The sequence below is a fragment of the Cyphomyrmex costatus genome, unplaced genomic scaffold (genome assembly GCF_001594065.2).
Source record: "Cyphomyrmex costatus isolate MS0001 unplaced genomic scaffold, Ccosl1.0 scaffold23, whole genome shotgun sequence".
Classification (NCBI taxonomy): Eukaryota; Metazoa; Arthropoda; class Insecta; order Hymenoptera; family Formicidae; genus Cyphomyrmex; species Cyphomyrmex costatus.
Window position 1 is genome coordinate 571,151 of NW_017276368.1, and position 10,865 is coordinate 582,015.

The following is a 10,865-nucleotide window of genomic DNA, read 5'->3' on the forward strand; positions in this document are numbered from 1 at the left end:
TAATTTTTAATTTTCGTATTTAAAATTCTGTAATTCTTATGTATTGCGAAAAATATTAATAATTTTGGTGTTTCGTCCAGGTTTCCACTATTGGACTCATCAGTAAGGTATTGTAGTGGAAACCTACCTTAGACGCCTGTGTAAATTATTAAATCGAGATTCTATATATAGAGATATACGCGTATCTCAGTATTTGCAAGAAATTTTTACGAATATCGATAGACCTCTGATGGGGGAGGGGATCGACGTAGTAATATTCTTCGCAATATTTATCTAAAGTAGGAATAACGTCTTTTTCAGGATCGACGTGTATTAACAAATATTAAAATCTTTTTAAGACTGTATAATGATAAATAATATTTATATGGGAGTACTACATACGCAGTATACAAAATTCACACATAATTATAATAAGCATTGTGATCCAGCTTTGACTGTTATTAACTTCCTTCTTCTTATTGTTGTTTATCATTGTACAGTCCTAAAAAGATTTTAATATTTGTTTAAAAAAATACATTTTACAGTAATACAGTTTTATTTAATTTAATAAACGCACTATTTGCTTTGAGTAACAATTGTTTTTTAAATGTATCAGACAACATCGTCATAGAAGAAATTGTGTTCTCACCAATCACGATACTTGATTCTTCTTAAGGGAAAATTTATGAATACATAAAAAAACCATTTACCTATTTTATAAATGATTAAATGATAGACATGATTCCATTTCAAATGTAAAATGAAAATGGTTTTCTAAAAAACTATTCAAAATGGAAAATGCAAAATGCCATTTCCATTTTAAATATGTATTTAAAATGGAACTATTTTAAATATTACCCAGCCCTGTGCGCGCGCGTGTGTGTGTGTGTGTGTGTGTGTGCGCGCGCGCGCGCGCGCGTGTACACATATATGTACAGTGTCCCTCCCCCCGAAATTTGCGAATTAAAATATCATAGCAAAAAAGTTCTCGAAAAAATAAGTTATTTGCGAAAAACAAGTTTTATGTCTCAAGCAGTAGTTTTTTGAGTACTAATTTTTGAGATAGAAAAGTTTAAAACTGATTATAATCATAAATTACAATTAAATGACTGCCTGTCTGTGAGTTGTGCATTGATAGTGTGTTAGTGATCGCGAGTGATGACTCGGTGACTCACGGATAGCTGTTTAATCACACACACACATAATCTGTAATTAGTTAGTTTTAAACTAGTTTTAAAAAACGGCTTAGAAAAAAAAATGGTAAATATTTTTAATTTGTTTTTTTCGAGAACTTTCTTGCTATGTGTATTTGAGTTGAGGTGTTTTGATTCACAAATTTCGAAACACTCTGTGTATATATGTATCGTATAATATAAATTATCATTTTCTTACAATTGTAAGTACATGTTTATGTGAAATTGTATCACATTTGTATTAATTCATCTTTTTAATGGCTTTTTAACTTACTTAACTTACTAAGTAAATTAGGGCTTCCTAAAGCTTTGTACGTTAATATAAATCATATAATATACATTTTTCAGAATTCTATAAATTTATTTTATGATTTAACACAAAAATAGATTGTTTTAAGAATAATAAAGCAATATATTTAGTAAGACTTATAATATCTAGTCAAGAAAATGTAAAGCACGTGAAATTTCTATCATAATGCATGTATAAGTAATTAATATAAATTTTTATTAGTACTATTTAATGCGGTGAGATATTTTAAATATTTTTTATTCAAATAAAAAAAAGAACGATACTTCTGCAGATGTTTTAAAGAGTATTTTTACTCTTTCCTAATTACATTTTAATAAAATTTTACACACATGTATAGATTATTAATATAGATGATTAGTGCGATTTTAAATTGCTGTGTTCCACACTTAGAAATGTATTTATACTGACGCATAATTAACATTGTAATATTGATATTACGAACAGGACCGTCGCTAACATATAAGGCGCCTTTGTGCAAAGCAATCCCTTTTAATATTATTATTTATCAATCTCTTAAATAAGCTATTTTTAAAATAATTTTTTAATATCTGTAGAAAGAATACGATTTTTTAATTTTTGTTCTAGGATATTGTAACTTCTTTTTAGAGTGGAATTTTATAAAAATAAAAGTTTTTGTCATTAAAGTTCATAGAGCAATTTTTCATTTTTCACGTTTTCGTTTTAAGGGAAATATTAGTTACATGATTAATATGCTAAAATGCCTCTGTATGTACTGAAAGATTTTAGCAGCGTTGCGATTTTATAAGAAATTAAATATGATAGAAGCGAGCACATGCAATTGGTGTTACAGGAATAGAGAATTAATTTAAATTTAATTAGGCTCCCCTCCCTCTTTAACGCGCATTTGTGCAATGCACACATTTATTTACGACGCCTTGATTGCAAAGGTCATTACAAGTATATAATAATATATATAGCACACACATTTTCTGTGTAATTACTTTTTGTTGTCATAATATTATAGGATATATCATTTGATAGTGTAGTAATTACTGTTACATATAATATTATATAATCATAGATCCACGTATTGCGCTATGTAGGTTGTAAGATATTCGCACACATACGAAGTATGTTTTATAAATATTTTATTTTGTTGTGTCAGTGAATAATGAAGCCTACACACTAGTCTCGTATCTCAGCCATTTATTTCATTATCTTAACAGCGACATCAGTTTATAAATTGAAAATAATAAATGTTAATGCGCACTAAAGCGTAAAATTTATATCAATTTGAGAGATAAATGTCAGGATTTCTCAAACTCATTTGTATAAACAATAAATACATTTTAATAACCGGGCAATGAGAGCATAATACAGTGCAGTAATTAGAAGGTAAATTTTAAATTGACAGTTTGCACACATTGACTTCCACCGGGATACTATGGAATTCATCCAATTATTAGCGGACCACTGTAATTATATTGACATCAATTGTTAAGATTTTTTTTATATTTAATAATTGCTGAAGATGGTTTGAAAGAAGGAAACCAAAAGATTAAAATCTTTGTAAATGTGCGTAATTTTATTTAAAATATATTATTATAATTGCGCTCTAATTTACTGCGCTGTACTTATGCTCTCATTGCCCGGTTATTAAAATTTATTTATTGTTTGAATTTCCATATCTCAAAATTATTATATTTTTCGATTGTATATATAAATCTATTTTTTTTATCAATATCACCTGGAGACACGGTAGTGTCTCGGCGCTAAGCCAAGCGCGCGACACTGCCGTGCCTCCTTTACGCGAAACTGAGAATTTTTCGTTTTCTTTACGCTTAAATATTCTTAAAAAACCTTAATAAATACATGTACGATGAATTTACAAATTTGTAAAACAGTTTTGAAATTGATTAAAATATTTAACCTTGTATCTTATCTTGGCGTAAAAAATTTATGTCTATCATATAGCAATTATGAGTTTAGGAATATCTGAATCACGTCTGAATCAAGTGTGGATTAAATTGAATGAAGAAATAATATGTCTCTCTCTTTCAATTTGCATCATGTAAACAATTTAATATAATTGTATTTAGTACTATATTATGTAATCTTATGTAATTATTATCTTTTATGTGTAAAAACTATTAACTTGTCTTTTATCAGATACGATTTTATTTTTGTCACAAACGCACATATACACGTAATAATTAATCAATGCATCTTAAGAGATCAGTGATTAAACCAGTGATTGAATTATGTTACATAAAAATTTCTCATATCATGTAGTGTATTATATTAAATAAAGAAATGTGCAGTGTTATCAAAATCATAATCACTATGAAATTCTGAAATGTTATAATTGTAATTGTCTATAATAAGAATATTAAGAATTTTAAATGATATATGATATTAAAAAAATATAAAAGAATTTGAAATAAAAATTACTTCACAATAAATATCTGTATCCTTATTTTCAAGTTTATGCAATTCCATTTTTATCTTCTTTGTTATCCCATCTCACATTTGATATTTTAAATTTTTGTCCTAAATCTTTTTTCTTCCTTATTTTTTATTTCTTATAACTACAATTCCAATGAAGCAATGTCATTCAAAGACTAACATTGTAGCATATTAAGCAAACATATAATGTAATTATTCTAACAATGTTTAATATACTTATTCAAATGTTTGATATATTTATTACTTAATTGCAATATCAACAAAGTACAGAACATTTTTATATAAAAGATTTATGTGAAAAATGAAATATTATTCAATGATATTATATCATAATGCATTATTAACATACAACAAAATATTATCGTTTTTTATATACACATGATTTCAACGTAATTGATGGAAGATTTTTTCTTTTCATACTTATATCTTCTTTTTTCTTAAAATCCATAAAATAAAAAAGATTATGAGATAAATCTTTCCAAGTATTTTTAAAACCGTAATGGCGCAGTAGTCTTATAAAATCTTTTACGTCTTCAAATCTGCTTTCGACTTCGGCTATTTTCAAGATCCCACTAAGTTTATTGAAGTAAAAGTAATTAATTTTTTATATTATTGCCATATATCAATCAAGAATATCGTTACTACTTACTTGTTTTTAAGAACCCTGTTAGCTTCTATTATATAATCATTAAGATTAGATCCCATTAAGGAGAGACAAAACACGACAACGTGGACGCTGTTCATTAATAATGGAGTATGAGCCATATCACAAGCTTTTACTTTATCATTTAAAGCGATGAAATCAAATGAATGTACTTGTTGAGGAACAGAAACTGCGAGCCGAGCTTCACCACAGCCAAAATCAGCGATTACATTGTCTTCTGGCCTGCAATTATTAAGACATTATTCAGACATTCAAACTTGCGTAAATTTTGTTCAAGATTAAGGCATAATATACAATTCTTTAATTGATGATATTATAACATCCAGTGGATTTATCAGCCATTGCTCAATTTGCTGTTTATATCCTGCATGATAAGCCATAAAACTATCAGGCTCTTTTTGAAAATAATGTTTAGATTGTGAACTATCATTATTGTACAATGTCTCATTTATAAACCTGAATCTGGACGCTCTTAACTGAATTTTCATTCTATCTCTCAAAGTATCTTTTTTATTTCTTAAAGTAGATTGTGCAACTTTTTTTATTTGCGATTTATTTTCTAGCATTTCTTTTAAACGATTGATATTTATTTTATGTTTGTTCAGCTTTAATATATTAGGTCGTATCTGCTGTGCGTCTACATTAGTTGACATCTGTTTCATATTATCTTTGTTCTCTTCAATTAATTTTGTCATCTTAAATTTAAGATTTTTTAATTCCATTTGTAATTTTTTAAGCTTTTCTTCTCTTTTTGTGAAGCTTTTGTCTTTATCGTCTTCTGAAGAATTGTCTTCATTGTTTTCATCGTCTTCATCATTGACTCTTACAGCATTCTTATTTGTACGATTAAGATTCATGTCCTGTTTTCGTTTTTTATTTTTTTTACATTTTACTTTAACATTTGAGTTAATTTGTATTTCTTGGGACATATTTGATATTCTTTTCTTATCATGCTTTGGATATTTTATTAGAATATCTGAATTTTCTGTACATTTTGCATCAAATTTATTTTTGGAATCATATGATTTTTTCATTTTACTTTTTTGCCAATTTGGAAATACATCCTTTGCTTTGTCATTAGATACACTTAGTTTCTTTATATTATTTTTATTACTCTTTAAATATTTTATTGAAGCACTTGAGTTTTCTGTATATTTTGCAAGTTTATTTTTAGAAGTATTTAATTTCTTTAAATTATTTTTATTATCCTTTGGATATTTTGTTGGAACATCTATATTTTTTACATATTTTGTATTAAGTTTATTCTTAAAACTATACGATTCTTTCTTTTCACTATTTTGCATATTTGTAAATGTATCTTTTGCTATTTCATTAGAGACACTTGATTTCTTTAAATTATTTTTATCTATATTATTCAATAATTCTACATTAGTTTTCTTTTTTCTTCGATTTCTTCGTTTCTAAAACAAAATTCAAAAAAGATCTTGTATATATCACAAATTTAAAATGTAAAATAAAGGAAAGAGATTTATTGAACCACATTATTTAAGAAACTAACAAAAAATAGATTACCTTCACGATGGATGTTTTCGTACTTTGTACAGCAGGCATTTGTATGTCCTGTAGAGTTTTCTTTAATTTTGCCATTATCAAGTTAAAAAATCAGAATCGTTTATCGTAAACGCTACTTGCTAAATACTCCAGAGAAAAAACCAGAACACGTGGAGATTCAGTAGAGAGTAGACTATTTTCTCTCTGTAGGAATAGACGTCGTTCGAGAGGACGAGAGGCGAGATCGATCACTTTGATCAGAGTGTCCAGAGCGAAATACGACACTATACTAGAGATCCTCTGGTAAGGGATAAGACAACGGCGTTAGATGTGCCGCTATTCGGGGTCAGATAGAAAAAAAACCGCGATGTGCATTGTGCTGAGATGACAGATATCTTAACCTCTAAAGTTTTAACACTTAATAACTCGATTCATGAGGCCGACCACCGTGTTTTTCTGCCAAATTCTTTGAATGAATACATGTTGAATGAGTATATTTTTTTAGTAAGATTTTAATTATCTATAAAGTGTGCTTTCCAACAAATGACACAGTATAACACAGTGATCATCTCATCCTTATTTAACATTGGCGAACAACAAGGATGTCATGAGAGATGCTATATTTTGCTCTTCATCTTTTTCTAATTTTTAGAATTAGAAAAAGATGAACAGTAAGTTAAACCGAGATTAAAGTTAATCTATACATTGGTTGAAATGGGCATAAGAGAGGTAAAGAGAGAAAATATAGCAAATCGACCATTTTAAAACACACTGTAAAAATTATTAAAAATACCAATTTAAAAGTTATCTTATGATAGACGATAACTTACCAACAATTTACATACGTATAAGTAGTTTTGTCCTTTAAGTTCAGAGGTGCTAGTGTCTATTTTTCAATATGGCGACGCCCATAAGTCTTCACGTTTTACCAATTTATCTATGGTATCTAATATTAGAATTAAAAATTCTCACGTGTTCGTAACAGTTGCCTAAGCTTAGTAGTTTATTGATCCATACGCCAGTGAATTATTGTGAATTTAGGACTATGAATACGAAAATGTGTAAGAAGGATGTTCTGCAAGCCGTTATTCTTGCGGATGATTTCACAACAAGATTAAATCCGGCGCAAAATATATTTCCGAGCATTCTAATGCCGGTGATAAACATACCACTTCTCGATTACATGATCGAAACGTTGATAAAGTCAAAGATACAAGAGGTATTCCTTTATTGTAGCAGTCACGTAGATCTGCTGAAAAAATATATGAAGGAAAGAGTTTACAAAGACATTACGATCTCCTTGATCATTTCCGATGGCTGCAGATCACTTGGAGATGCTTTACGAGATATTGATACAAAAGGATGGATCAGGGGATACTTTATACTGATTCGTGGGAACACTTTTACCAATACAGATCTTAAAACTTTATTCAATGTTCATCGTGTGAGAGCCGAGAAGGATAAAGGAGCAACTATGACTATGGTGTTACGGAACTTTGGTTCAATGAAAGATTCTTACCTCAATGAGGAAGCATCTCTAATTGTGTCAGACAAAAGCAGTAATAAAATTCTGTATTACACTAAATTAAAGAACAGTGAGAAAAAAGTAAAGCTAGAATTAAACTGGTTTCTTGATCATAATGAAGTAGAAATTAATTCTTGTTACTTGGATACTCATATCTACTTGTGTTCGCCATCTGTTTTGCCACTTTTTGCTGATAATTTTGATTTTCAAGTAAGTAAAACAGATTGAATTACGTTTTGTTTAAGATATCAATAGAATTATCTTATAATATTAACATAATTATTTTTAATTATATATAATAATGAAACAAATATATAATTTACTATTCTTATATTTTTAGACTATGGATGATTTTATTCGAGGAGTATTGATGAACGAGGAGATTTTGGATTCGAGAATTTATTGGCAGCAGTTAAATACAGAAGATTATGCTTTGCCAATTACCTCTTGGAAGGCTCATCATGTACTTACTCAGGATGTTTTGCGTAGACATAGTTTTCCTCTTGCACCAGATGTTCTACCATTATTGAAAAACTTTATATGTATGCCGCGGAGTACGTATAAACATGAAACTGCTACTTTTGCAAAAGGTTGTTTATTAGAAAAAGACTGTATTCTTGGGTCTAACAGTTCATTAGGAAATAATACTAAAGTTGCAAGATCTGTGATCGCAGACAATTGTACTATAGGTAGTAACGTTATTATAGATAATTCTTACGTTTTTTCAAACGTTAGAATCAAAGACAATTGTATTATTAAGAGTAGTATCTTATTTCCGAATTGTATTGTTAGATATCGTAGCCAAATAGATGGATGTATATTATGTTCTGGAGTTGACATTGCTGCTCGCAGTCAATACATCGATACCATTATCGAATCTACATCTTCTGGTATGTCTAAAACTAAAATGTCGGATCTCGATGCCGACGATGGATTTTTGTACTTTAAAAATGCTGAAGTAATTGACTGTAATGACTGCTCTTCAGAATCATCTAGTAACGAAGAAATTTTGGAATGTGACTCTCCAATTCCAGATGACACAAATATGTTCTTGTCCGAAGTTATCGATAGTTTGTTACGTGGTTATCAGGATAAACTCAATTGCGAGAATTTAATTTTAGAAATAAACTCGTCCAGGTATGCGTACAATGTCACTATCCGCGAGGTGACGTATAACGTCATCAAAGCAATTCTCAGTTTGCCATTACACTATCTTTCCGAAACAAAGACTGCCGTTACTAATCAGAATTATCAAAAAAACCTGAAAATTATGATAACTTATTTTAACACTATTATTCAGAATTACATTAAGAATGATAACGCGCAGGAAGACTGTTTGCGTGCTATAGAAGACGTCGTTAATACAACCGACGAATTATTGCCATACGCGCAACACCTGTTGCATCAATTTTATGATCGCGATATACTATCTGAAGAAAAGATTTTAGAATGGTATGAATCTACTGACGAAAATGCAGACGCGCTTCATACAAAAGTAAAAAATGCCGTTCAGCCATTCATTAAATGGCTGCGAGAAGCAGAAGAAGATTCTTCTGGGAGTGATGATTAATTTTTTTCTATTAAAAAATTTATTAACTATATTTCTATAAATGTAAGAAGAGGAAATTATATACATTGGAGTGTCTTTGTATAAGTAACTCTTTTTTATCTCATAAACTAGCAAAGATAGATCTAATAATTATTACTAGTTTAAAATTTTGCGAGCGACTTTTTCAATTTCAGTCTTACGGTGTGGCTAATTTCTAACTCTCGTATTGACGATTATTAGATGATATATTATTAGATGATATATTGCGCGTTAATCAACAAAAACAAATTTTTTTAGTGATCATAGTGCTTACAATAGAGTTTAGTTAGAATTATTTGATTAGATGTTTTATTTATTATGTTTATTTTTATTAATTTACGAGATAAAAAGGACATTTATTATTGTGTTTGCATTTACATACGCATATATATATATTAATGTATGTATGTATGCATGTATGATATATGTATGTATAAAATATGTAAATATATTGTTAATAAATTGTGACAAAATGGCACTCTGTTCTCAACTTCTTTATTTTCATATCAACCTCTTAATACTTTATAATACTTGATCTTTGAGCAACGATAAATTACACGCATAAAATGGTAACACGCGCGCCAAGTAGATATACTATACGCGTCTACGTACGTATGTCCATGCAAATATACATGACACGTGGACAAAGCCCGCATATTTTTATGTTCTATTTAATCTTGACCTGCTTTTCGATTATCGAAACAGAACTATTATTCCATAGGTACGTCCATCTCCGCCAGATTGTGCCATGCAAAATGTCGATGATCCGGGAACTTGATCGCGTCTATCCAATGTCGGAGACGTGCTCCTTTGCTACCGCAACCTAACATAAGACCACCTGTAAAATGTATAAATAAATATACAAATATAAAGTATTTACGTATATATATATACAGATTGGATAATAAATGTTAAACTTTAATTACAAAAACCGACAACACTATGGAATTCTAATAATTTTTTGGTTCAGTAATTATAGTTATGATAATGATAGAAAAAAATCGCTATTCTTGTGGTTTATTTAAGATAAGGAAGATTACGTAATTTTTTTTGAAAGACAAATGATAAATAATGTCATTTTAAGTAAATAAGTTACATATAAATAAATGGCAGAAAAAAACAAAATCTTTTTAATCTTAATTTTTAGTGGGTATGTTAAGTTAGCACCCCAACTATAGTACTCAGGAGTTCTGATCAGAGTTTCTACTTCCTTTTGACGAGACAAAGAGTTCCCTATAGTTAATAACAAAAGTTCCGCTCAATAAACATTCTTTTTACATTTTTTAAAAATGGGGTGCTAACTTTTTATCGAATTTCGAAGTGGAATAGTTCTGAGCGGCTTAATAGCTTCAATTTGCGATTGCCTAGAGTTCCTGATATGTAAAAAAAATTTTCAAATATTAAAAAAAAATTAAAAATTTTTGAAAAATTTTTGAAAAATTAATTTTTAGGTACAGTAGTTCTGATGATAATTTCTGCTTCTTTTTGACGATACGAAGAGTTCTCTATGATTTTTAATGACATATGCGCTTAATAATCATTTTTTAATAATTTTTTAAAAATGGGGTGCTAACTTTTTAACGAAATTCAAGGTCGCATAGTTCTGATCAGCTTAACAGAAGTATTTTGTGAATACCTAGAGTTCTTGATACATAAAAAACATTTTT

General features: G+C 28.9%; 3 protein-coding genes across 3 annotated transcripts in view; 1 reads left to right on the top strand and 2 right to left on the bottom strand.

The window, feature by feature from the left end:
* Nucleotides 1-4,267: 4,267 nt before the first annotated feature.
* LOC108774026 (ribosomal RNA-processing protein 8) lies at nucleotides 4,268-6,803 on the bottom strand. The gene is made up of 4 exons (XM_018540031.1): nucleotides 6,107-6,803; nucleotides 4,868-5,667; nucleotides 4,559-4,795; nucleotides 4,268-4,481 (listed from the first exon to the last, which is right to left on the bottom strand). The coding sequence occupies exons 1-4, from the start codon at nucleotides 6,179-6,181 to the stop codon at nucleotides 4,268-4,270; spliced, it is 1,326 nt and encodes a 441-aa protein (XP_018395533.1). The 5' UTR covers nucleotides 6,182-6,803.
* A 209-nt stretch (nucleotides 6,804-7,012) lies between these two features.
* On the top strand, nucleotides 7,013-9,331 carry eIF2Bepsilon (eukaryotic translation initiation factor 2B subunit epsilon). The gene is made up of 2 exons (XM_018540047.1): nucleotides 7,013-7,820; nucleotides 7,951-9,331. Exons 1-2 carry the CDS (start codon nucleotides 7,131-7,133, stop codon nucleotides 9,178-9,180), a joined length of 1,920 nt encoding a protein of 639 aa, XP_018395549.1. The 5' UTR covers nucleotides 7,013-7,130; the 3' UTR covers nucleotides 9,181-9,331.
* Nucleotides 9,332-9,682: 351 nt separating this feature from the next.
* Nucleotides 9,683-10,865, bottom strand: part of LOC108773995 (rabphilin-3A) — a 15,651-nt gene continuing 14,468 nt past the window's right edge. Inside the window, exon 11 of the mRNA XM_018539991.1 lies at nucleotides 9,683-10,036. Coding sequence (XP_018395493.1) covers nucleotides 9,909-10,036 — 128 coding nt within the window. The 3' untranslated portion in view covers nucleotides 9,683-9,908. The remainder of the gene's footprint in view (nucleotides 10,037-10,865) is intronic.

What these genes read in the sequence shown, in the direction of transcription:
- LOC108774026 (XM_018540031.1), bottom strand. Translation starts at nt 6,181, where the DNA reads ATGGCAAAATTAAAGAAAACTCTACAGGACATACAAATGCCTGCTGTA. An exon ending in CGAAAACATCCATCGTGAAG is followed by an intron (nt 5,668 to 6,106) that starts GTAATCTATTTT and finishes AATAATATAAAG; the next exon opens with AAACTAAGTGTATCTAATGA. An exon ending in AACAGGGTTCTTAAAAACAA is followed by an intron (nt 4,482 to 4,558) that starts GTAAGTAGTAAC and finishes CAATAAACTTAG; the next exon opens with TGGGATCTTGAAAATAGCCG.
- eIF2Bepsilon (XM_018540047.1), top strand. Translation starts at nt 7,131, where the DNA reads ATGAATACGAAAATGTGTAAGAAGGATGTTCTGCAAGCCGTTATTCTT. An exon ending in CTGATAATTTTGATTTTCAA is followed by an intron (nt 7,821 to 7,950) that starts GTAAGTAAAACA and finishes TTATATTTTTAG; the next exon opens with ACTATGGATGATTTTATTCG.